Source organism: Scyliorhinus torazame, chromosome 3 (assembly GCF_047496885.1).
Source record: "Scyliorhinus torazame isolate Kashiwa2021f chromosome 3, sScyTor2.1, whole genome shotgun sequence".
In the NCBI taxonomy this organism is placed as follows: domain Eukaryota; kingdom Metazoa; phylum Chordata; class Chondrichthyes; order Carcharhiniformes; family Scyliorhinidae; genus Scyliorhinus; species Scyliorhinus torazame.
The window spans coordinates 96,319,498-96,347,233 of NC_092709.1; the positions used below are offsets into that span (position 1 = coordinate 96,319,498).

General features: G+C 48.6%; 1 protein-coding gene across 1 annotated transcript in view; it reads left to right on the forward strand.

The window, feature by feature from the left end:
• The window catches only part of dchs2 (dachsous cadherin-related 2), a 258,035-nt gene extending 251,259 nt beyond the window's left edge, over positions 1–6,776 (forward strand). The window contains exon 20 of the mRNA XM_072496010.1: positions 3,601–6,776. Coding sequence (XP_072352111.1) covers positions 3,601–6,101 — 2,501 coding nt within the window. The 3' untranslated portion in view covers positions 6,102–6,776. The remainder of the gene's footprint in view (positions 1–3,600) is intronic.
• Positions 6,777–27,736: the final 20,960 nt, after the last annotated feature.

Below are 27,736 nucleotides of genomic sequence, written 5' to 3' on the forward strand. Positions count from 1 at the left end.
TGGTGCTCCTCATCGTTTGATGAAAATGAAAAATGAAATGAAAATCGCTTATTGTCACAAGTAGGCTTCAAATGAAGTTACTGTGAAAAGCCCCTAGTCGCCACATTCCGGCGCCTGTTTGGGGAGGCAGATACGGGAATTGAACCATGCTGCTGGCCTGCCTTAGTCTGCTTTCAAAGCCAGCGATTTAGCCCTGTGCTAATGTGACATCCGACTCCTGCCCACGGTAGCACATTCCACCGTCCATCTGGGTGATCCCTGCGTGCCATTCCATCACACGGTCCAATCGAATCCTTGGGGCGATGGAGGTGGGGCTGGGGGCTGGGCTCTGAAGTATTTGGGCTGGGCCTCCGGGTCAAAGTAAATTCTCACCTTGGTCCCTTTTATTTTACCCAGGCCCTCCTGAAATACCTACGGATATTTCCTGAGGACTTCGTACAGGCTGATGATGCCCATCCGGAAAATCTGCTGCCAGCCCAACCAAAGTGTTCGCAGCCAACCACGGCCTAATAGATTGGGTCCTGACCCCTGTACCACTATCAGCAGCAGTTTGACTGACTGCATCCCTTGGGTAACCGGAGTCACAGTGTTTCCTGGTGTTTTTGATCCCTGTTCTCAATATTCTCACTCAACAGGGCTATCCTGATGGCTCTTTTCAAGTCCAGTGTTGGTTCTGCCAACAACATCCGCTGAGTTGCCACATTGTTTATCCCGTACACCAAATAGTCACGTAACATTTCAGAAAGGGATGGACCGAACTTGCAATGCTCAACCAGCCTTCGGAGCCGTGTTCGAAAGTCCGTTTCTGACTTCCCCAGATGTGCATCCTGGGGATAAACCTAGACGTAGCGCTAGAGCGAGGCCAAGCAGGCTGCGGATCACTGAGAGGACACTGGGGGTGGCAGGGGTAGTTAGGGTGTAAGGAGGGGAGTGTGCTTGGCGGTGGGGGGGGAAAGGGGGTGTTAGGGGGTGGCACCATCAGGAGAATGGGGCAGTGGTGTATACTTGTACGAGAAACAGTAAAATACCACCACAACCAGTATGATGCCTCTGGCTCTTTGTTCCGCGATGCGAGCCAACCACCAATCCAATATCCCAGCCATGCCCATCCCCTGCGCACCCCACTCAACATGTCCTGCTCAAGCACAGCTGGCCACAGACATATGCCCAGGGCTGGGGCCCATTCTCAGTGTGATCAAAGGTTCGCCGTTGCATCTGTCATGCTGCCTCCCACAATGTTCAAGCACAGTGTGCATGCATCAAGGTGTGATTGGGATGCTGTGATAGGCAATGATACCCACATGCAACATTGCATGCCCACCCACGCATATCCACTTGGGATGTGTGAAGTGCTCACTTAACCACTAGCAATAGTCTTCAGCCGCAAGGTCATAGACCTCTGTGGTCAGTAGGAGTTGTGGGTGGTCACTGGGCAAACAGACAGGGACCAGAGTTCCCCCGAGACCGGGAATCATAGAATTTACAGTGCAGAAGGAGGCCATTCAGCCCATTGAGTCTGCACCGGCCCCTAGAAAGAGCACCCCTCTCAAGCCCACACCTCCACCCTATCCCCGTAACCCAGCAACTCCATCGCACCTTTTGGACACTAAGGAACAATTTAACATGGCCAATCCATCTAACCATCACATCTTTGGACACCCGGGAACACACGGTCCAGGGGTTAGTATGGAGGACACGGTCATCCCATGCCCCCATCAGCACTCCTTCACCCCCAGCAGAGCCCCTGCCAGCCCCCATGGGGGCCCACACCCAACCGGCCAATGCAAAGCTGACAATTATTTGCATGACGGGGATTGGGCCCGGGGGTGACCTGCGTGGGTGTGGGGGTGCTGAGGACGCCCTTATCGAAGAGGTGGGGGTGGGGGGGGTTTTGGTGGAAGAGAGATCGGCATGCCATTTAAAAATGCCGTCTCTCCCTGAGGAGTTCCAACAAGTGAAGCTCCTCAATGGAGAAAACAGGACTAAGTGCAGTCTTGGCCGCACGTTCCCCACTTGGCCCTTATCTATCCAAATGGCCGTTCGATAGTGTGGTGTTTCTCGGTGCTCCAAGCGCCGCAAAACAACCGGCTAATCTTACACTTAATGGGACTCTGTTCCCATTCGGGGAGATCATGCCCTTTTATTTTTCAAACATAGGGCGTGATCCACCGGAAAACTTTCAAAGTGTCATTTGTGGCGGGTTTTGCTGGGAGTGTCCCGTCGGCTCTGTTGGCGAGTTCCCCACCGCTACCTAACCACACTTAGCCATCTTTAGGGGCCCTGGAAAGTTTCTCCCCGGCCAAGCCCACACTTAGAATTATTTTCATCACTGGGGAGCTGAATTTGTTCAGTGATCGGGCCACAGTTTTGAAAGGGTGCCTCATCTCACCTCCCACCCATGGGCAAAGTCACCTCCCACACACTTGGGCATTGCCCCACACCCCCACAAGTAATGACACCCAGCTATGGGGTCGCTGAGGGGCCCCCTTTTCAGGCCTTCCCACGCTCCCCTTTTGGGCACCCACCCTTCCAGGATCCCACCCTTCACCCCCCCAAACTTCCAGAGGCCCCTTCATACCTGCCGTAGCCTTCATTCCCTCCTTTCATGGGCATGGCTCCCCAGGCCCTAACCTTTAATCGTGCTACCTGGGCACCCTGGCACTGCCAAGGTGCCGAGTCCCTCCCTGACGGCGAAAACGAGGTTTGCGCCCCTTGCTGGAGGGGGCATGCAAAAGAGGTATTTGCATGGATTTAAATGTGATTAGGGGGTTGGACACAGTATGCTCTGTCCTCCGCAATGCTCCACTCCTCTCAGGTGGAGGTCATGCAGGTTAAAATTACTACAAATACATACAAACATGGATTGGCACCAGGGCTGCGGAAGGGGAGTGGGATGTTAAAAAACACTGAACAAACCGTCGAAAACTGCTTGGGGCGTGGCTGCCCCTGCTGGTGGGAGTGACGTGGTGCCAAGCCTATGGGTGCCCCTCAGGATTGGGGTGGCCTGGTTCAGACTGCTATTGCTGCAGTATGTCTTTTAAATGTACCCCGTTGGTGCTACTTACAGGCTCCTGGCTGCTCACACTGCTGAGTGGTACATGTGTCCTTTAAATGCTCAGAAGGCCTCTGGCTATCTGGGAGCCCACCTAGGCCGCCCCTCTGGACACCCTCACACACAGTTGTATCATCAAGGGCCAAGTTCAATCAGGAACCCACCAGGTGTTGGCAATCATTTGAAGCGCAGGGGAAGGCTGCCACAGTTGAAGTGGGGAGGGCCTTGGAGGGGCTGTGGGAGCCAACAGAAGGAAGGTTGAAAAGCTCCTTGTTAAGTCAGGAAGAGGAGAACTCCTGCCCTTCCTGGCCCACCTGGAAACATATATATAAAAAAAGTAAAACTTATCGACCTGCCTTTTCTGGCCCAAGACCCGACTCATGACACGTTTGACCTGATGGGGAAACAGGGACTGTTCCCTTGATCATGTCACTAACTAAAATTGAAGATGCGGTCCCTATGGCATTATCAGGTCTGATCTGTACATTTAACGAGAGTTCCATTGCTTTGCTCTGGGTGTTAACTTTGCTTTTCTTTTTGGATTTTAGGTGCAATATTTACCAGGAAAACAGTTCACTATACAACTTACAAATCTGGGGTGCAGCTACTGGTAGAAGGCAAGGATGGTGGTAATCCTGCATTGACAAGCATTACATTAGTGGAAATACAAATTCAGGATGTCAATAATAATGCTCCTCAATTCACGCAAGCCGTTTATAATATCAGTGTTAATGAAGAGACAGCATCTGGAATAACTCTGTTGTCATTTTCAGCAATAGACCAAGACTGGACCCGTGAGAATTCTGACATTGACTACACCATTATTGAAGGCAATGAACAAAACAGTTTCCACATTGAGAACTCTGTGATTCAAACAGGGCATCAGTATAGTATGGTAGGCAAACTGGTATTAAGAAATGCAGTAGACAGAGAATTTACGAATAACTATAGTTTAGTTGTGTGTGCATCTGATCGAGGAACCCCACCACTTAATTCAACCACAATTATATCAATAAGTGTGCTTGATTTCAATGATAATCCTCCAGTTTTCAACAGCTTGGAGTACCATATTGAAGTTCTAGAAAGCACCCCTGTAAAAAATAAACTTATTCAAGTGTCTGCCTATGATCATGATCAGGGAGTAAATGCAGATATCAAATACAGTATAATATCTGGAAATGAGAAAGAACATTTTGGATTGGATTCTAAAACAGGTTTTGTGGAATTGAAGCTACCTCTTGACTATGAAGACATACCAAAATTCACATTAACTATCCAAGCAGTTGATGGTGGCATTACTCAACAAAACATGGCTATTTCAATCCTTTATATTATTGTATTGGATGACAATGATAATGTTCCTTATTTTGCATTTCCTATACTGAACTGTGCAGTCTGTGAAAATGAGCCTAACTACACACCAGTGTGTACAGTTCATGCATTCGATTATGATGATGGTCCCTTTGGTTATTTGACTTACTCTATTCTGACATGGTCTTTGACTGACTATTCTACATATACCAATTTTTTTATTGATCCAATTACTGGTGGTATCTACACAAAAGAAGTGATTGATTATGAACAACAACAAAAATGCATATTTATAGTCGAAGCAAAGGATAAGGGTAATGCAACAGCAACCGCAACAATTCAAGTGGATATTCAAGGTATTGATGAATATGAGCCGATTTTTACCCAAGAATGGTACTATTTCACTCTCCCTGAGCATGTGGAGGTAGGTCAAAAAGCTGGACAAGTGACTGCTGTAGATAAAGATGCAGGAATAGATGGAATTGTGCTGTTCTCATTTCTACAGCCTTCTCCTTACTTTTCTCTGAACCAAACAAGTGGAGTTATTTATGCTTCAGGTTCTGTTCACAAGATAAAAGGCAATTACAAGAGAGAAGAGATAATTGAGTTAGTGATTAAAGCCAGTAGTCCTTTATTGGGATCCAAATCAGCTATTAGTACTGTTGCCATTAACATCTCTCGATCATTGGATGCCTTGGTTGATAAATCAACTGACAACCTCACTTTAAGTCTCTCTATTTCATTTGTAATTTTCTTGTTCCTTTCTGTGTGCTTTGGTGGCCTAGTGTGTAGATACAAGAGAAAAGGTCAAAATAATTCAAGCACAAGAAATCTGAATACAAGACTTCCAATAATATCTACTATTATTAACCACCTGAATCATCCAGTGGTATCATTAGATCATCAGAATGTCAATGATAATCAGCTTGGAAAGACTCCTAATAATTCACTGGAAAAACTGAGTTTATGGGACATTCCTATGAAGGAGAAGTCATTTAATTCTTTCAGACATTCAGATTCAAGTGGACGAGGTTCAGCAGAAGGGAAAGAAATTGTAATGGTCAATGCAAATCAGTTTTGCAGAAGTGAACATGGTTGGACATCTAGTGTTCCAGATTCGGGGAACCCAAAAGAGTCAGACTATCTGTCTTGTCAGTTATGTAAAAACAATGCCACTGATGCAATCATCAATAGAGAAAGTGTAAATAGCATTTATCACCTAAAGGACATACAGGGAGAGGAAAGTTACAATGTGAATTTTATTGATTACTTTTCAAAAAATATTCACGATACAAGTATTGAGGAAAGTACTATCATGATGGACAATGCTAAGGATCACATATTCATAATGGATGGGCAGACTTCATTGATAGGATCCCTCCCATCCCTTGTCTCCACACAAGACAAAATACAAAATGGCTACAGTTGTGATTACATACTTACCTGGAAACCTGGGTTTCAACCTTTTGCCTCTGTCTTTACTGAGATTGGAAAACTGAAAGATGAAAACCTACAAAAGCATATCATAAAAAATGAATCAAAATCTATTATTCCACCCCCATTGATAACATCAGTTGCACAGCAAGGCATAAGGGTTGTCCCTCCACAAATGCCAATCATAAGATTTAATCCATCATTCTCAAAATATTCAGACTTATCTATTATCAATAATACCTACCACACTACTTCAGCTATGACACCAGATTTCACTTCATCTGTTTCTATGCCAACTGTGTAACTCCTTCATAATAATAATAATCTTTATTGTCACAATTAGGCTTATATTAAAACTGCAATGAAGTTACTGTGAAAAGCCCCTAGTCACCACATTCTGGCACCTGTTTGGGTACACGGAGAATTTAGAATGTCCAAATGACCTAATAGCACGTCTTTCGGGACTTGTGGGAGGAAACCAGAGCACCCGGAGGAAACCCACACAGACACGGGGAGAACGTGCAGACTCCGCATGACCCAAGCCGGGAATCGAACCTGGGGCACTTGTGCTACCGTGCTGCCAGCTTCTATTGCTTTAGACACAGGGTTATCTGAACTTACCTGACCTTAAAGCAGTCCTTACACAAGCAAAAAGTAGAAAATGAAACACAGATATAGAATTGTTAACATTTTAGACTGATGTGATTATCTACATTCTTTCAAATTAAGTATAGATATGTGAAGCTGTCAATGTAAGCATATTAATTTTTTGTAGATGAAGCATTGTCAAACCTACTTCAAAAATAATAAAATTAACTCAAATTGGGTTTGAATTAGAGGGCCGATTATTAAATGAATAATTGTGAAGTAATTTTATTCACTTAACTATTCTATTTGCTTATCTGCTTTAACTGTTGTATCAAGTTTGTCAGGAAGCTAATAAGGAATACAAATGAATTGCAATTCCAGTACTATAAAAATGGTCACACGATTGTCGTAAATGACTACAAGTGTATTTATGTGACTTGCTTCATTATAATGTACACATTATAGTGAGAACAACAAATCTTTCAACACAGGCTGTGATACACCAAATTGTTAGCAATTTCAATCTTGGTATCTGGGAAGCTTTCGCCCCATCAACATTGCCATTACTTAAATTTTACCAAGAAAGATAAAGAACCTTCTTTAGAGTATATTTATTCCTGGAGCCAGGGATCTGAATTTTCCGATGCTAGCTGGCATGTCCGTGTTAAAAATCACAGTGGGATGGCCACCTGTCCAAAAGAAAGGCTGCAGCTGACAATGGGAGCAAGACTATCAGATATTGGGTCCAGTCGTGACGAAGGACATCACCCTCAACAGGAAGGGCTGAACTCCCTGTAACAGAAGGGCATGATAGGAGAAAGAGGAGTAGAAAGGCAACAAAGGCCATGTCCTCAACAAAGGATCCAGTGCTGAAGACGGAGCTACCTGGAGATGACCAAAACACAGTAGCACCAGACAGTCAGGTGGAGGTAACCCAATGAAAAGATGATGGGACATTCTACTGTAATGGATGGTGCTTCTGTCGAAGAGGTCAAAGAAGGTTAGTGACAAACATTGAGAGAGAGGAGGAAGAATTCAAAAAGGCAAAGGCTGTATAGAGCCATGTTCCTGGGAGAGGAGGACGAATGACATGAGAATGGGGGAAGATAGAAAGAATTAGTTGGGGGGAATGGTAAGAGACACTGCAGAGGGCCAGAGAGGGAGGGGGGAGTGAGAGATTGGGGGATAAATAGAGAAACTAAGGGCACAGCAAGTGAGAGATAGTGATGAGGAGAGAAATTTGGAGGAGTGAGACGAGAGAGGTGAGAGTGAGAGATGGGGTGAAGAGTGGGAAATGATGAGGGAGAATGAGTTGGGGGTAAGAGACGGTTGGTGGGGGAGGGAGAGTGAGAGTCTGGAGGGAGGGGGGAACACTAGATGGCCAGCGTGAATGGAGAAGGGGAGGAGAGAGACACTGCAGACAGCCTGAGACAGAATCTGGGAGGGGGAGAGCATGCAATCACTGCAAACGTTGTAGGCTTTGTCGAGTGCGGGGGTGGATGTAGAGTGTGGAGAGAGAACAAGAGCCTGTATGGGGGAGGGAGAGGGTGAGGCCTGGGAGGAAGACACAGGTAGGAGGTGTGCAAGATCCAAAGGCTGGAGGGGAGAGCAAAGCTGGGGCCAAGACCAGAGAAAGGAGGCTGGAATTAGGTGCCCCAAATAATAGTTGATAATTAAGGACATGAGGAGCTGCACTGGAAAGGAAACAGATTTGAACACAGTGGGAGCTGAACATGATACAGGGTGGGAAGGGCTAAGTCCTTTGCCATCCAAATTTAGGTGAAACCTACATGAATGCATAAAATCATAACATTTTTCCAAAGTACTTTAAATTGCAGATTTTCATATTTATGTGATGTATTATATATGTTGCTATATAATAGACAAACTTTGATAATGACATGCTAAATGTTAATATGCTGCTTTATTTTGTTTTTGCTAGCATCTGGGGTCATGTTAATTTTCAAGAGTTAGTTATATATTATATATGCATATTCTTGGAATGTTGGCAAGGCCAGTCTTTGTTGCCCATTCCCAACTGCCCCTGAATAGGTGATGGGGAGTTAAAATTGTGCTGCCCCGACTGTGTAGAAAAAGTAGTGTTTCTACCCACTTAAAATCTAATAATTCTCCCCATTAGAAATATCCTAGAAGCATTATAAGTTCATTACAGATCATAAAAAGTACTATGATGGCATGATTCTTTGTCACAACAAAAGTTCCAATCATTTTGCCTTTGGTAACTCTTGCACTGAATGCGAGAGAGATACTGGACCTGATTCAGTGGACTTCAAACTAAGGGCTGGATTCATCCACCCTGGTTGCCGCAGGAATGCCACGGACGTGACACGGACAATGAAATGAAATGAAATGAAAATCGCTTATTGTCACAAGTAGGCTTCAAATGAAGTTACTGTGAAAAGCCCCTAGTCACCACATTCCGGCGCCTATTCGGGGAGGCTGTTACGGGAATTGAACCGTGCTGCTGGCCTGCCTTGGTCTGCTTTCAAAGCCAGTGATTTAGCCCTGATTTAGCTAAACAGGGATAAGTCCATTGACCTCAGGCGGGATTCTCCGGTCACCGGGCGAACATGGCCGCAGAATCCCGCCCTAAGACTGCTTTCAGGAGAGTTTGGCGGGGTGATTCTTGGTGGTTGCAGCACTGAGAATCACTCTGCTATTCAATGGCACTTTGCCATTTTATTTGGCCTCGGGGAATTTCTCTCCACCGAGGCCACATTCAGAGAGATTTCATGCTGGCAAGCTGATCTCGCCAGCAGGAATGGCTGCTCTCAGATCGGGGCACCATTTTGATCGGCAGCCCCTATCCCTCCCTCCCCCCACCCCTCCAGCTTTCTCCCCCCTCACCTCCCAACCTTGTCAATGCCCCTGGGAACACGGCCTTAGTGCCAACCTGACACTGGTTGTGTCACAAGACACCGCACAAGCTGCCGCACGAGGACCAGGTGGAATTGCCAGTTCGCCAATCTGGCATGGAAAGGAGGCAGAGAGAAAGAGAGCGAGTAAGGGGCAATAACAGAGAGTGACAAGAAGAGAGTTACAGGGTGGATGAGATAGAAGCTAAGGGAGAGAGCGATTGGGGGAGCTGAGAGAGTGAGACCAGGAGTGGGAGAATGAGAGACTGAGGAGGGAGAGAGTAAAAGAGACTGGGGACAGATTTGGAGATTGATAGGAAGAGAGCAGAATTGGTGAGAAAGAAGGACATACAGGAAAAGATGTTGGAGAAGAGAGAGAGAGATAGGGAAAGAGCGGAGAGAGAAAGAGACATTGCCAGATAGAAAAAACCAGGTGAGAGATATGGGGACCATTTTCACCCCACATTCGCCATCAGAAAGAATGGTGACGCGAGCAGAAAATCTGCAGAGAATCGGGAAATGCAATTCTCTTTGCAGAGTTCCCATTTCCCGGTGATGTCACGAGGTTCATGTCCACAAAGGGCACAAACCGCATTTTAATGAATTTCAATAAATTTTAATATCATTAGCCAGGTTTTCAGTCTGAACCTGAACTTTGGAAAAATATGGCAATATTCCACCAATAGACATGTGAGAGATATGGCGAGAGAGAAACGGAGTAAAGTGTAAGAGACCGGACATCTAATTGCAGTAAATCCACATTTGATAATTCTTTTCTGAGTAACTCAAGTCATTCCTCCACATAAACCTCCTCTACCTTTTCAAAGCCTTGGTTAATTTAATGATTTTGCGTTGAATTTGGGGGCAACATCATCCAATCTTTTGAAAGTTGGAATAACACATAGTACCAGGAAACTTCAGGACACTTACAAGAAGATTACACAAGCTGCAGACACAGAAAGACCAAAATGGCAAGGAAAACTCCTACCAGACATTCGACATGGGAAGACTTCGTTAATTCGATGATATCTATTCGAACCCCACCTCAGCTGAACACAACCGGTAATTTAAGTAACGAATGGAAAATATTTAAACAAATGTTCGATATAAATATCATAGCTAATGATTTAGAAGCAGCCTCAGAAGAAATGAAAATAGCACTGCTCATCGTAGGCCATGAAGCTAGAGAAATATATAATTGCTTTAAATACTTGAAAGGTGAAGACAGCACCAAATTAGAAGTAATACTAAAAAAAATTTGAAGAGCACTGTATGCTCAGAGACCAAACTGCACAGGGACTGAGTGATGCAAAACTCAATCACTATCAGAACAGAAAGGGTTCGGTCATGAAATCGTGAGTGTAAAGTCCAGATCGAAAGGAAAAAGTAACTTGAACTTTTTACAAAGAAAAAAACGCTGAAATCCACTGTAAAATGGCGTCTGAACACATGTTACAGTCTCCGGGGAACAAAAGACGAAAATCTACGCATGCGCAGGAAACAGAAGCCGTGCATGCGCAGTTAAAATCAGCTGTTTTGCATTGTGTGCATACGCAGTTAGAAAAAGAAGTTTGGTCGCGGATCGTTCTGCGCATGCCCAGGTGAAAGGAAAGATCGCACCATTCGAAGATGGTTCTGCGCAAGCCGCATACGCAGTGGACAAAAAACGCACAGTAAAGGAAGATTGGTTTGCGCATGCGCAATCGATTCCTACGCATGACGTCAGAGGACCCGGACCATGCCCACTGAAAAGGGAAATACCCGAAAATTGAAAACAAGAAACTCAAAGCTGAAAAATCTAATTTTCTTACCTCAAAAGACAGAACAATGCCTGAACTTATACCAGCAGTGGAAGATAACTTTCACAACACCCTGGAACAAGCAGTCTGCACCACCCAAAGTGAAGAGAATGATAACAAATCCAAAACAAAAAAGATGAAGAGAACGATACCAAATCCAAAACAATAAAAGATGATTTGTTTTTCAAACAATACTACTCCGACATGGCTGAGTTAGCTGAGTTATTCGGATATGCTGATCACAGCATCAGCAACACGGTCGCAAAGCTCAACACGACTCTACTCATGGTAGATGAATCCAATACCATGATGCCATGGCAGCTCGTCGATACAGTGGGATGACAGCAACCTTTCAAATGCCAAAGAAGAAGACAACGCCACACAGAGAACACTGCACGACTCCAGAGAGAGAGTGATGCAAGCCTCCACAGACAGCTCGTTGAAAGACTCCAAAATGGAAGCAAGCAAACACTCCATAGCGAATGCCATGCATGAACAAGACCATGAAGGTCAACCCACTGTATCTGAGCAACCACAAGCAGACTATGAAAGTCTACTAAGCTCACATAATGAAGAAGAAGACAATGTAAGTCTACCCACTGCATGCGAAAACAGTGACAATGTGATCACACTCTACATACTGGAAGTGTAGGATCACAGCGAGACTGACAGATCTCAGCTCGTCTGTACAGAAGCACAGAGTAGGACTACTCATCAGTCCAGAAAGACCACGTCAATTGAAATCTTGAAGATTTTGACTCCAGCAGAGGAGCACCAAGAGTCCAGAGAGACCACATCAATTGAAATCTTGAAGATTTTGACTCCAGAAGAGGAGCACCACGACCCACAACAAAATGAAATTGAAGATTTTGACTCCACAAGAGGAGCACCAAGACCCACAAGAGAATGAAATCGTGAAGATTTGGACTCCAGAAGAAGAGCACCAAGACTCACAAGAGAATGAAATCTTGAAGATTTTGACTCCAGAAGAGGAGCACCAAGATCAACAAGAAAATGAAATCGTGAAGATAATGACTCCAGAAGAGGAGCACCAAGGAAGCAAAGAAGAGGAATCAAATCCACCACAAATGACTCATGTCACCAACATCAATGCAACATCAGACCATTCTCTAGACGAAACGCTCAATATAACAGATACCACAAAGGACACTCGCACCAATAACTCTGACAAGTACACAAATTATCCACACGGAACACTCATTGAGCGCAACAAGAAAAACAAAAACCACAAGAAGCACAGCAGAAGCAAGAACAACACCAGCAAGAACAAAAACAACATGAAGCGCAACAAGAACAACAAAAACCTCAAGAAGCACTGCAGAAACAAGAACAACAACAGCAACAACAAAAACTAAAAGCACAACAACAAAAACTACAAGAACAAAAACAGCAAGAAGCATAACAAAGACAACAACAAGCACAACAAGAACAACGCCGAAAACAACAAAAACAAACAAGCACAAGAAAAACGACGAAAACAACAAAAACAGAAACAACAAGAATGACAAAAACAACAAGAACAACAACGAAAACAACAAAGATAGAAACGACAAAAACAACAACAAGAACGACAACGAAAACAACAAAGACAGATAGGACAAAAACAGCAATAAGAACGACAACGAAAACAACAAAGACAGAAATGACAGAAACAACAACAATGAAACAAAGACCTGTACAAAATGGTACAACTCTGCACATGGAAGGACAATGCCACAGCACACTGCAAAACAATGACAAGACTACAAACATGCCATGGCATGACAACGAATCTCACAAATTCACATCTGCTCCAGAACAAGCAAGCACACCAGCTTTCAAGGCAGATGACACACTAAATCAACACCACAAGCACAGAAAAAAAGTCCGCGTCAGTCAACATCAGTGGTTTGACCACTCAAATACATTGTGATGACTTGTTGGTTACTTAAAAACAAGAACACCGACAACATTCACAACGGAATTGCGAAATCAATTTCACCACGTCAACAACGAGAAAAAAAACCCCAAAACTCAAAAAAACTAATTCAGCAAGTTTGGACTCATAAATATTTTTATTAAAATTGGACCCATAAATATTAATTGGCTTTGTAAAATGTCCAATATCATAATCATTTGTACAGATATACATATCATAAGTAATCTAACTGTTTTGTACAATTTTCTTTAACACTGTACAGAAAATATGTAAAGAAAAATAGGGGGATGTGGTGATCTGTATATTTGTCTATATTAAGCAAGGTGTCAATGTAGATGCAATACAACTGAGCAATCACTAGAGGGAGCATGGGAAGTATAAAACAGACAAAAGGAAGTCAGGACACTTGACAGGGACGGGAGCTGCTGAGCAAGACACAGACTGGCAGCACAGATATAACATGGTTTAAGCGCTGAAGAGAGAACAAACTCACAATAAAGCATCTACTTCAACTTTAAGACTGCGAGCGTTATTAAGACACAAGGAATAACACAGACTTCAACCTGTTGTCGTAAGACTTCTTACTGTGCCCCACCCAGGTCCAATGCCGTCATTTCTACATCATCATACTAAGATGCATTACAGTGGTTTTGGTCTTTGATTTAGCCTTTCCATATTCTCCATGACATTGATTCCAGTAACTCTTACCTTGATGGCAAATAAAAGTGTCACATTTGCAAATTTTCCTTGATTTTGTCTACATTACCATGAAATGAGCTTAGTCCTGATATGAATGGCAAGTCTCCAACTTTCTTGTAACATCTTTCTTCCCTCTGGTGCTGTGGAAGGCTTTGATACAGCCTCAGTGAAACCTGCCTTGGAGAGTCTAAATGATTCTTCCCCACCTCATAAGACTCGCCTACATTCCGGCTCCCACCGTCCCAACTACACAAGCAATGGGGCTCATCCACGTGAAAATTATTACTTTGATCAGTTTCCAACCAGAGGCAGGTTCAAGACCTGAAAGCAATCATGACTTATGTTTCCTGCTACAGTTACCAAAAGGTTTGTGTGCTGCTAAAATGTGGGTAAGTGAAAGCGTCACAAGACTTGAACATTTGTAAAACCACTGATAAAGTGATCTTCACACCTAAAGAAAAGTGTTTCAGCCTTAGCACCTGATGACGTGAAGAGGGATTCTGAAACATCACTGAATTGGTTGTAAATTATTTTCACACTTCACCACAAATGCTTGTTAAAAGAATTTAGGACATCGATTTATAAAAAACACACTTTGGCTTTAGCAAGGCTGTACTCCTTTGGCGATCACTCGCTAATGAGTATGACTGTTCAACTAAGAAATTCGATGTTACTAGTCATGGGTTCCGTGGGTCCTTGCATGGCCGATGAGCCCAATCCTAGAGCCGTATTTTCGACCGCACACTTGGCAATTGTTTCCAGGAAATAGGTACGGGCCTTGGACTGCAGATCACTGGTATTCCTTTTTCAGGCTCCTTTTCCGGGCCTGCTCTTGTCATCAAGTGTCCCTCCAATCAGGAGGTTCCTCTAAGTAGATCTCTTCTGAGCAAGGCTGTCCCAAGCATTGCCATCTCAGTTGCATTTCTTGAGGTGAACCTTCAAGGTGTCTGAAGCACTCCCTTTGTCCTCCTCTTATTCAGGGACCTTCCTTGAGCTAGATTTTCTTTGCAAGTCGTGTCTCTGACATCCTAAGCACACGGCCGGCCCAGCAGAGTTGATTTTGGATGACCATAGCCTCAATGGCGGTGCTCTTGGCTCCTTCAAGGATACTGATGTTAGTATGCCTGTCCTCCCAGTTCATGGGGAGAATGTCTCACGACAACATTGATGGAACCTCTCCTGGGCCTTGAGATGGCTTCTGCACATAGTCCAAATTTACAAGCCCTATAGAAGAGTTGGGAGGTCTGACTCCCTTGTACATGAGGAACTTGGTGTCAACACAGATGTCGCACCCCTCAAAGGCTCTTGTCTTTGGGCGTCTGAAAGAGGCGCTCGCGGATTGAATATGATGTTGGATCTCTGCATCTATGTCAGCCTCAGAAGAGAGGTGACTCCCTAGGTATGGGAAATCTTCCACAGTTGGTAGGGTCTTAGTTGATCTTGACGGAGGGATAGACCGGATCTTGCCCTGGGCAGGTTAGTAAAGGACTTGAGTCTTCTTGTGGTTGACACTAAGACCGATTCTTTGGTGTGTTTCCGTGAAGGTGTCAAGCATGGGTGACAACGCGAGTCATTATAACAGGTCTCCTCCGCCTTGGTCTCAGGCTTCCGCACCGGCATCATCAACCAGGAACCGAGCGAGTATCCCTTGGCCCCCACGAGCCAGACAGTCATCCGGGGTGCTCCTTTAGGAAACCGAGGATCTCCGAATGCCACAGGATACAGCTGTCATGCACATTCCCAGGGTAGCGAGCACACACGTCATGATTCTGAGGTGGTGGTCGCACACCATTTGAACATTCAGGGTGTGGAACCCCTTCATGTTAATATAGGGCACTCACTGATGCCCTGGTTCTTGCAGGGCAATACGTGTGCAATCGATTGCCCCCTGGACTTGTGGCATCCCGGTGATGGCAGCAAATCCTGCGATCTGGGCATCTTCCGGATCTGGTCCAGCTCAAAGTTGATCTAGTCTGATGCCCAGGCATACAGAACATCCATCACCTCCAGAATGCACCTATCCGCGGATGATTGGGTTATGCCACACAGGTCCTCACTCGAACCCTGAAATGACCCAGTAGCATAGAGATTGAGAGCTGCAGTGATCTTCATGATCACCGGGAGCGGATGTCCTGCTCCATGGGATGCCAAGTCCATGAGGACGTGGCATAGGTGTCGCGCTGTCTCCCTGCTGAGATGCAGTCTTTGCAGTACATGGTGTCTGTCAGCTCACTGAATGACCAATGACGCCTGTACACCTTTGGCATCACTGGCTTCCTCATCTAGGTCCCTATTCAGCATGATGGGTGGCTGGGTCTTCCGGGTGTGCGGCGGCCCTTGCACATAAGGTGCCATCTACAGCCTGAGCTGTCGCTGCTGCCTTCTGTGGCTACTGCCATTTTAGCAGTCTCCGCAGGATCAAACATAGTTATATCTGGAAGGAATTGGAGAAGGAGACCGACCCTCAAGTCCCCAAGCCTTGCCCACCCTTACTATGACTGTCCCACCTTCACTCAAGAGTGCCATCCAGTGAGCTAGTTGTGCTGGCAAACCTTGCTCTGCACACTCACCCCGCCACATCTGAAGTTCTTAGAGCCTAGACCTCTCCCGGGAACATGAGGAAGGATGTGTTCAGCTGCCCTCCACTCATCCACACACTTACCCTTTGGTCGTGAGAGCATCCTCAGTGGTGAAGCCCTGCTCTTCAGTGGTTGATTGTTGGCAGCTGCCTCTATGGTGCTGACGCTCCTATAGTTCAGGCACACTGTTCAGGCATCAAAATTTGCTGGACATGCAGTGCACTAATCATCCTCTTGAGGCATGGCATGTATGCTCATGAGGAGGCACTTGAGAGTTAATGAGTGAAGTGCTGTCACAACTAACAAAGCTAATTCCTCACTTGAAATAACCTTCAGCTGTGAAGCTAGAGTCTGCTCAGTCAACGGGAGTGAAATTGAATTTCAGGAGCGAAGCTGCAGCAGGGCTCAGTCCTGGAAGAGTTTGGTAGGACAGACACGAAGAAGCCAGAGTTGCCCCTGTTATGAGTCTCCACAAGGTTTAAAGCACAGCGCGAATCACGATTTTGCCCTCTCCCACTATTCACCCAGCGTAACCGGATGAGTGCTGGGCGCAACGCAGTACCTGAATCATGCCCCAGTTAGATAGTAAACATTTTGATTTGCAACTGCACAGGGAAGAATTAGCATTTAGTATTTTGCAGTCACAGTGTAATATATGCGTCAGGGCAGGATTCTCTGTTTCAGAAACTAATTGTGGATGCCGGGACTGAATCGGTGAACTTCTGCAACAACTAAATTGGCGCTGCTCCTGGAGCAATTGATGATGCATTAATGGGCTAGCACTGGCGCCGTGGAACTCGATCGATTCCAATGAAAAATGGTGTCCGATTTACTGGGGTCGGGATTGCCACTCGAGATGCTGACAAACTGCAGCCGCATATTAGTATTACTCTCCCCACACACACTCATACCAGCCAACAAGATGGCAGCACGGAGAGCTGCATTGGGTTCATGAATGCAGAGCTTGAGACCCTGCTGGATGCCATGGAGGAGAGGTAGGCCACCCAGTTCCCCGCGTGGGAAGGAGGCTACCACCAGGCCTGGCCGCAGGTGGCAGAGGCCGTGAGTACTGTGGAGCCTCATCGCCAGGACAGGCATCAGTCCAGGGCGAGTAACCAGCACCATATCCCTGGCATCATTGCCCCAACCCCCATCCCACACACCTGTAACCCCCCCACCCAGAGGGTGACCAAACCCATGTGCCAATACTGTGCACTCCCCACCCTGCACCACATGCCAGCACCCATCGCCTGCGATGGCCAGGTGCCCTGACCACAAAAACCACCAGCTGCCCACCCACTGTGCTGCACAGGTCTGATTGCCTAACACTGTGTGCTTTATGTCTCCCCTGCCACCCAGGAGAATGTGTTGCATAACCGCAGAGTGAGCAAGAGAGAGAGAACCGGAAGGGGACCACCAATCCTGTGGTCCCTCACCATTGCAGAGCAGTGGGCACTGGACCTGGTTGGTGGGCCTGGAAAAAGGGCAGTTGCCAAGGTGGAGGTTGCCATTTGGCAACCAAATGAACCCCCACTGAGTTGCAATATCCCTATGGCACGACCCCCACATCGTCCCCTCACCACCCCACCTCCCTGCACCACACCACCTCACCTGCACCATCCCCACACCACCATAACCTGCAGTCCAATCATGCGTCATGTGTTTTGTCGTACAGGATCACTTGGCGATGAGGGGGGCCCTTCTGCTGTCCCCCAACCACAAGCGGATTCCAGTGAGGAGTCGGCAACGAACAGCGACGCGAGCCCCCAAACATCAGCCTGAGGCACCCCAGAGCACCAGTCCGCTGATGACACTGACTTTCCGTCACAGTTGTCACCAACATCCTCCACCATCCCAGAGACACCCACCTTGGTTGGCCATGAGAATGAAGGGGTGCCTGGGACACCAACTGGTGCGCACCATACAGGTACAGCAGTACTTCTAGTGGAGGTAGGAACCCCCGAGGGGGGAGATGTTCGGAGGGCTGCCCAACCCCAGGGACCAGCTGCTGTCCAGACAGGTCCTGGGCTTCTGGAAAGGGTGATCCCATTAATAATGGAGAAGCTAACACAGAGTCAGGGACTACAAGACACGTGTCAGCAATCAACCAGTGCCTGCAGGTGCAGTTGGAGGAATCCACCCACATGCAGCTTGTGGTGTGACCATGCATGCCACCCAGGCCAACACCGTACGGGTGGTGACCGTGGTGGATGTCCTTGGGGTGAAGGTATCGACTATGGGTCAGGATGTCAAAGACCTGGGTCTCTCTGTGTGGGTGGTGGCCGAGGCACAGGACAGCGTTGCCCTGTTACAGGCAGCTATGTACCAGGGGCACCTGGGCATTGCAGCGGCACTCCAGAATATGGCCCAGCCACAATGGGTTATGGCTGAGGGCATCGACGGCATTGGCCTGGCACTGGCTAACCTGAGCCAGTCCCAGAGGGAGGTGGCACAAACAAAGAACAACAAAGAACAAAGAAATGTACAGCACAGGAAGAGGCCTTTCGGCCCTCCAAGCCCGTGCCGACCATGCTGCCCGACTAAACTACAATCTTCTACACTTCCTGGGTCCGTATCCTTCTATTCCCATCCTATTCATATATTTGTTAAGATGCCCCTTAAATGTCACTATCGTCCCTGCTTCCACTACCTCCTCCGGTAGCGAGTTCCAGGCACCCACTACCCTCTGCGTAAAAAACTTGCCTCGTACATCTACTCTAAACCTTGCCCCTCTCACCTTAAACCTATGCCCCCTAGTAATTGACCCCTCTACCCTGGGGAAAAGCCTCTGTCTATGCCCCTCATAATTTTATATACCTCTATCAGGTCTCCCCTCAACCTCCTTCGTTCCAGTGAGAACAAACCGAGTTTATTCAATCGCTCCTCATAGCTAATGCCCTCCATACCAGGCAACATTCTGGTAAATCTCTTCTGCACCCTCTCTAAAGCCTCCACATCCTTCTGGTAGTGTGGCGACCAGAATTGAACACTATACTCCAAGTGTGGCCTAACTAAGGTTCTATACAGCTGCAACATGACTTGCCAATTCTTATACTCAATGCCCCGGCCAATGAAGGCAAGCATGCCGTATGCCTTCTTGACTACCTTCTCCACCTGTGTTGCCCCTTTCAATGACCTGTGGACCTGTACTCCTAGATCTCTTTGACTTTCAATACTCTTGAGGGTTCTACCTTTCACTGTATATTCCCTACCTGCATTAGACCTTCCAAAATGCATTACCTCACATTTGTCCGGATTAAACTCCATCTGCCATCTCTCCGCCCAAGTCTCCAGACAATCTAAATCCTGCTGTATCCTCCGACAGTCCTCATCGCTATCCACAATTCCACCAACCTTTGTGTCGTCTGCAAACTTACTAATCAGACCAGTTACATTTTCCTCCAAATCATTTATATATACTACAAAGAGCAAAGGTCCCAGCACTGATCCCTGTGGAACACCACTGGTCACAGCCCTCCAATTAGAAAAGCATCCCTCCATTGCTACTCTCTGCCTTCTATGGCCTAGCCAGTTCTGTATCCACCTTGCCAGCTCACCCCTGATCCCATGTGACTTCATCTTTTGTACTAGTCTACCATGAGGGACCTTGTCAAAGGCCTTACTGAAGTCCATATAGACAACATCTACTGCCCTACCTGCATCAATCATCTTAGTGACCTCCTCGAAAAACTCTTTCAAGTTAGTGAGACACGACCTCCCCTTCACAAAACCGTGCTGCCTCTCACTAATACGTCCATTTGCTTCCAAATGGGAGTAGATCCTGTCTCGAAGAATTCTCTCCAGTAATTTCCCTACCACTGAAGTAAGGCTCACCGGCCTGTAGTTCCCGGGATTATCCTTGCTACCCTTCTTAAACAGAGGAACAACATTGGCTATTCTCCAGTCCTCCGGGACATCCCCTGAAGACAGCGAGGATCCAAAGATTTCTGTCAAGGCCTCAGCAATTTCCTCTCCAGCCTCCTTCAGTATTCTGGGGTAGATCCCATCAGGCCCTGGGGACTTATCTACCTTAATATTTTTTAAGACACCCAACACCTCGTCTTTTTGGATCACAATGTGACCCAGGCTATCTACACCCCCTTCTCCAGACTCAACATCTACCAATTCCTTCTCTTTGGTGAATACTGATGCAAAGTATTCATTTAGTACCTCGCCCATTTCCTCTGGCTCCACACATAGATTCCCTTGCCTATCCTTCAGTGGGCCAACCCTTTCCCTGGCTACCCTCTTGCTTTTTATGTACGTGTAAAAAGCCTTGGGATTTTCCTTAACCCTATTTGCCAATGACTTTTCGTGACCCCTTCTAGCCCTCCTGACTCCTTGCTTAAGTTCCTTCCTACTTTCCCTATATTCCACGCAGGCTTCGTCTGTTCCCAGCCTTTTAGCCCTGACAAATGCCTCCTTTTTCTTTTTGACGAGGCCTACAATATCACTCGTCATCCAAGGTTCCCGAAAATTGCCGTATTTATCTTTCTTCCTCACAGGAACATGCCGGTCCTGTATTCCTTTCAACTGCCACTTGAAAGCCTCCCACATGTCAGATGTTGATTTGCCCTCAAACATCCGCCCCCAATCTATGTTCTTCAGTTCCCGCCTAATATTGTTATAATTAGCCTTCCCCCAATTTAGCACATTCATCCTCGGACCACTCTTATCCTTGTCCACCAGTACTTTAAAACTTACTGAATTGTGGTCACTGTTACCGAAATGCTCCCCTACTGAAACATCTACCACCTGGCCGGGCTCATTCCCCAATACCAGGTCCAGTACCGCCCCTTCCCTAGTTGGACTGTCTACATATTGTTTTAAGAAGCCCTCCTGGATGCTCCTTACAAACTCCGCCCCGTCAAAGCCCCTGGCACTAAGTGAGTCCCAGTCAATATTGGGGAAGTTGAAGTCTCCCATCACCACAACCCTGTTGTTTTTACTCTTTTCCAAAATCTGTCTACTTATCTGCTCCTCTATCTCCCGCTGGCTGTTGCGAGTCCTGTAGTATACCCCCAACATTGTGACTGCACCCTTCTTATTCCTGATCTCTACCCATATAGCCCCACTGCCCTCTGAGGTGTCCTCTCGCAGTACAGCTGTGATATTCTCCCGAACAAGTAGCACAACTCCACCTCCCCTTTTACATCCCCCTCTATCCCGCCTGAAACATCTAAATCCTGGAACGTTTAGCTGCCAATCCTGCCCTTCCCTCAACCAGGTCTCTGTAATGGCCACAACATCACAGTCACTGAGTGATGTGGCCCAGTCTCACAGGGTGGTGGCCCAGTCCCGGCGCTCCATGGTCACGAGCACGGAGACCCACGAGAGTGGAGAAGCTCCAGGAGTTCGCACCAGTCACACCCCTGTCCCAAGGAGTAGCCTGGGGGCCATCTGGCACCCTGAGGGAGGAGGAGGTTATGGGAGCCTTGCCAGTGACTCCTGCAGGGAGGTGCTAGAACACCACAGATCCTTGGACTCTCCCACCCCCCCGACACCTCTGACACCGGTGAGATTGGCGGGCCCATCCAGGCCAGGTTGCTCCAGAGGACGGCCACCAAAGGGGACCCAGGTCACAGGGCGGGAATCACAGCAGGCCACCTCCACTCCTGATGTACTGCCTGCAGATACACCTAGATGTGGCGTTAGGGACCAGAAAGGTAGACACCAGTTAAGTTGGCACAAGTGCAGGACACATGCTAGATTAGCCACATGTTGGAGATGTTCACCTGTTTTGTTCAAAATAAACAACTGTGCACAAAAGTTGCAAACTGCCTCTGTGCTTTTTCAGAAGGGTGTAAGGGATGATGTGGGCTGGGCCGGCTGTAGAGGGTGTGGGGGGGTGGGCGTCATTGGAGGTGGGCATTGGCTGGGGCCCTGAGGTCGGACACTGCACATGGCCCTGGTACCCCACCCCTTGCTCTCCCTCTCAACCCTAATCCCCACCTCCACCACCCCAAGGGTTCGGTGGGACCATGTGATGGAATGGACAGCTCGCATGCAGGGATCACCCAGGTGGATGATGGAAAGTGCTACTGTGAGCAGTGGTCAGACATTGTTCAATGATGCGGAGCATCAGAGCTCATCACAGACCAGGTCGCCATCATCCTCCACCCCATAGACAAGGCCCGCTGTTACTACCAACCCAGGAGCCGCATTCCATAGTGAGACAGGTAGGAATTGGGCGGGGGGGGGGATTGTGGTGCAGGGAGAATGGTCATTGGAGGAGGTGGTCGGCCAGTGGGTGTGGGGGTAGGATGGGATATTTGTGCTGTTGGCCAGGCTCGCTAGTCAGTGAACCTGGAGCCGGTTAGAGCGTTCCTTGTGTGCCGGTACTGGTGCACACATTGTGCAGCCTCCCGTGCCTGCCCGGGTCACATGTCCTGCCCATCCTCACCCTCCCCTGCATCATCATCAGATGTGATGGTGTTCATCCTCCCCCAGCACGTCGGCTCTTTACTGCGCGTTGCTGTGGAGGACGCAGCAGGCCACCACAATGTGGGAGACCTTATTGGAGGGCCACTCATCTTCAGGATGGCCTCGGTCTGCATCACCCTCCGGTCGCTGCATGGGCATCGTAGCAGGTCTCTACATCAGTCAGTGGCCTCCAGTTAGACATCATCAGCCACGGCCACAGCGGATAACCCCTGCTGCCCAGGAGCCAACCCTTCAGCTGGGGGTGCACTTTGAACCGCCAGGAACCATCAGGTGTGCCAGGATGAAAGCGTTGTGCTGACTGCCCAGGTATCGGGCGCAGATGTGTATGATGTGCATCTCATGGTCACACACTGCTGCACATTCATCAAGTGGAACACCTTTCGGTTTGTGAAGACCTGCCTGTCATGGGCTGCTGCTAGTAGGGTGACATGCTTCCTGTCGATTACCCCCAGGACCAGGGGCATCTCGGCGATGGTGGCGAAGCCCACTGCCTGGGCATCCTGGTGGGCATTTGATATATTGTGTCGGGCATAAAGGGTCTCCATGGCGGCGATGGATGCACCTGTGCACCGAGGTCTGTGAGATCCCAGACATCTGTCCACTCGGCGCCTGGACGGACCCCGTGGCATAAAGGTTCAAGGTGTTCATCACCTTGGCAGCCACCGAAAGCGGGTGTCCTCCCCCAAACCCCAGGTACGCCATGATCTGGCAGATATGTCGCACAGTCCCCCTGCTCAGCTGGAATCTACGAAAAATCCTCGAATGACAGGCGCTGCCGTACACCCGAGGCCTCACACGTTGCCGCCTTCCCACCTCCTCTTCCTCGGCCTGTTGGGTGGTTCGCTGTACACCCTCACTAGCTGCCTCCTGTTCTTCTGGGGCAGGCTCTGCTGCTACAGGTTCCTCCCCAAGCAACTCCTGCTCGTACAACCTTAGTACATCCCCCAGGGCTGTGGCAGCCAGGATGAAGGCCACCATTCCTGGTTGGATTCCGAAGTCCATTGCCTGCAGGGTGTGGTAGTATCAGGTGTTGCAGTACCCGAGAGGCTGTAGACATTTGGGTAAACCTAGGAATTTACCATTGGTTGTTTGGGATGTAGATCCGCCCTGATAGGCGGGGTATAAGAACAGGTGCCGTCCCAGCAGCCCTCATTCTGTACCGAAGCTGCTGGGGAACAGGTCTAGTCTATTAAAGCCTTCAGTTATGATACAACCTCGTCTTCGATTTTAATTGATCGTGCATCAATTTAATAGACTACTCTTGAGCTGAAAGAATGGATCTCCGAATCAAGCCGGGTGTCTACAACTCAGCCCCCACGCGGAGAACTCGGCTGCGATTTTTAAGCACTGGCTGGCGTGTTTTAAAGGCTACCTCAAGACGGCCGGAGGCACCCCCTCAGGAGAACAGAAACTGCATCTCCTGCACTCGAGAGTAAGCCCTGCAATCTTCTCCCTCATCGAGGAGGCGGAGGACTATGATGATGCGATTGAACTGTTAAAGGGACATTATATACGCCCTGTAAACCAGGTCTACACACATCACCTGCTTGCAACTAGATGGCAAAGCCCCGGGGAATCGCTGGAGGACTTCTACCGTGCGCTACTGGTGCTGGGCAGAAACTGTGGCTGCCCGCAAGTTTCGGGCAGCGAGCACACGGAACTTCTAATCCGGGATGCCTTCGTAGCAGGTATGAGCTCTTCAGAGATCCGCCAATGACGTTTAGACAAGGACACACTGGGACTGAGAGAAGCACGGGCCCTGGCAGGGTCCATGGATGTTGCCTCCAGAAACGCGCAGTCCTATGCGCCCAACCGCGCAGCGGCCCCCTGGGCTGCGTGGCATCCCGCAGCGGCAGCTCCACTGACCTTCCCCGTGTCCCCGCAGGTCGGTGCTGTAAGATGGCCTGCTAGCTCCGTTGGGCCCCGTTGCTTCTTCTGCGGGCAGGCGAAGCACCCCCGCCAGCGCTGCCCAGCCCTCACCTCCACCTGCAAAGGGTGCGGCAAGAAGGGCCATTTTGTGGGGTCTGCCAAGCACGAGCCGTGGCCGTGGTCTCCAACGACTCCGGACCACTGCGGCAACCTTCCCTTCGGGCCCCAGGCGGCCAGCACTCACCACCACCCCCCCTAGCCGAGGGCCATGCCCGACCCACGGCCGCGGCCACCTTACCCCTCGGACGCCACGCTGGACAGATGGCCGCCGCCATTTTGTCCATTCCCGCCGCCATTTTGTACATCCCCGACCACCATGGGAGACGCCATCTTGGATGGGGCCCCAGGCTCTCAGCACATGCTGCCCGATCACAACCCACAACTGCTCCATCTGGCCTCGGTGATGCTGGACCAAAATCGACCTCGGACACTCGCAACAGCAACGACAACGATCTTCATCAACGGCCACGAGACGTCTTGCCTGATCGACTCTGGGAGCACGGAGAGCTTTATACACCCCGACACGGTAAGGTGCTGTTCACTTGTTACCCACCCTGTAAACCAAAGAATCTCCCTGGCCTCTGGGTCACACTCAGTGGAGATAAAGGGGTTCTGCCTAGCAAACCTCACTGTCCAAGGCAGGAAATTCAACAATTTCCGCCTTTATGTCCTGCCGCACCTCTGCGCGGCTACACTCCTGGGGTTGGACTTCCAATGTAACTTGCAAAGCCTCACTTTTAAATTTGGCAGCCCTATAGCCCCCCTTACTGTCTGCGGCCTCGCGACCCTTAAGGTCGACCCGCCTTCCCTGTTTGCGAACCTCACCCCGGATTGCAAACCCATCGCCACCAGGAGCAGACAGTACAGTGCCCAGGACCGGACATTCATCAGGTCAGAGGTCCAAAGGCTACTGAGGGAAGAGGTCATTGAAGCTAGCAACAGCCCCTGGAGAGCTCAAGTAGTGATGGTAAAGACCGGGGAGAAACATAGGATGGTCATTGACTACAGTCAGACCATCAACAGGTTTACACAGCTGGACACGTACCCTCTCCCCTGCATTCCGACCTGGTGAACAGGATCGCGCAATACAAGGTCTTCTCCACGGTGGATCTCAAGTGACAGCAAATACACTGCCTTCGAAGCAGTTGGGCGGCTCTACCAATTTTTAAGGGTTCCCTTTGGTGTCACTAATGGGGTCTCGGTCTTCCAACGCGAGATGGACCGAATGGTTGACCGGTACGGCTTACACTCAACGTTCCCGTATCTTGATAACGTCACCATCTGCGGCCATGACCAGCAGGACCATGACACCAACCTCCGAAAATTTCTCCAGACCGCGAAAATCCTTAACTTAACGTACAATAAGGATAAATGCGTCTTTAGCACCGACCGCCTAGCCATTCTCGGCTACGTAGTGCGAAATGGAGTTATAGGCCCCGACCCTGAACGCATGTGCCCCCTTATGGAGTTCCCCCTCCCTCACTGCCCCAAGGCCCTGAAGCGCTGCCTCGGGTTTTTCAGCTATTACGCACAGTGGGTCCCCAACTACGCAGACAAAGCCCGACCCCTAAACCCTTCTGCCGCATCAAAGCAGACATTGCAAAGGCCACGATGCGTGCCATCGACGAGTCCCTCCCCTTCCAGGTCGAGCGATGCGTCCGACGTAGCTTTGGCCGCCACCCTCAACCAAGCGGGCAGACCCGTGGCCTCCTTCTCCCGTACCCTCCATGCTTCAGAAATTCGTCATACCTCGGTCGAAAAGGAGGCACAAGCCATCGTAGAATCTGTGCGACACTGGAGGCATTACCTGGCCGGCAGGAGATTCACTCTCCTCACTGACCAACGGTCGGTGGCGTTCATGTTTGATAATGCACAGCGGGGCAAGATAAAGAACGACAAGATCTTGCGGTGGAGGATAGAACTTTCCACCTACAATTACGAGATCTTGTACCGTCCTGGGAAGCTAAACGAGCGGGTAGAGGGCATCCTGAAGGGGGAGGGCAAACAGGCAGAGGTCGTTGTACATATTGGTACTAACGACATAGGCAGGAAGGGGCATGAGGTCCTGCAGCAGGAGTTCAGGGAGCTAGGCAGAAAGTTAAAAGACAGGACCTCGAGGGTTGTAATCTCGGGATTACTCCCTGTGCCACGTGCCAGTGAGGCTAGAAATAGGAAGATAGAGCAGCTAAACACGTGGCTAAACAGCTGGTGTAGGAGGGAGGGTTTCCATTATCTGGACCACTGGGAGCTCTTCCGGGGCAGGTGTGACCTGTATAAGAAGGACGGGTTGCATCTAAACCGGAGAGGCATAAATATCCTGGCCGCGAGGTTTGCTAGTGTCACACGGCAGGGTTTAAACTAGTATGGCAGGGGGGTGGGCACGGGAGCAATAGGTCAGAAGGTGAGAGCATTGAGGGAGAACTAGGGAATAGGGACAGTGTGGCTCTGAGGCAGAGCAGACAGGGAGAAGTTGCTGAACACAGAGGGTCTGGTGGCCTGAAGTGCATATGTTTTAATGCAAGGAGCATTACGGGTAAGGCACATGAACTTAGAGCTTGGATTAGTACTTGGAACTATGATGTTGTTGCCATTACAGAGACCTGGTTGAGGGAAGGGCAGGATTGGCAGCTAAACGTTCCAGGATTTAGATGTTTCAGGCGGGATAGAGGGGGATGTAAAAGGGGAGGCGGAGTTGCGCTACTTGTTCGGGAGAATATCACAGCTGTACTGCGAGAGGACACCTCAGAGGGCAGTGAGGCTATATGGGTAGAGATCAGGAATAAGAAGGGTGCAGTCACAATGTTGGGGGTATACTACAGGCCTCCCAACAGCCAGCGGGAGATAGAGGAGCAGATAGGGAGACAGATTTTGGAAAAGAGTAAAAACAACAGGGTTGTGGTGATGGGAGACCTCAACTTCCCCAATATTGACTGGGACTCACTTAGTGCCAGGGGCTTAGAGGCGGCGGAGTTTGTAAGGAGCATCCAGGAGGGCTTCTTAAAACAATATGTAGACAGTCCAACTAGGGAAGGGGCGGTACTGGACCTGGTATTGGGGAATGAGCCCGGCCAGGTGGTAGATGTTTC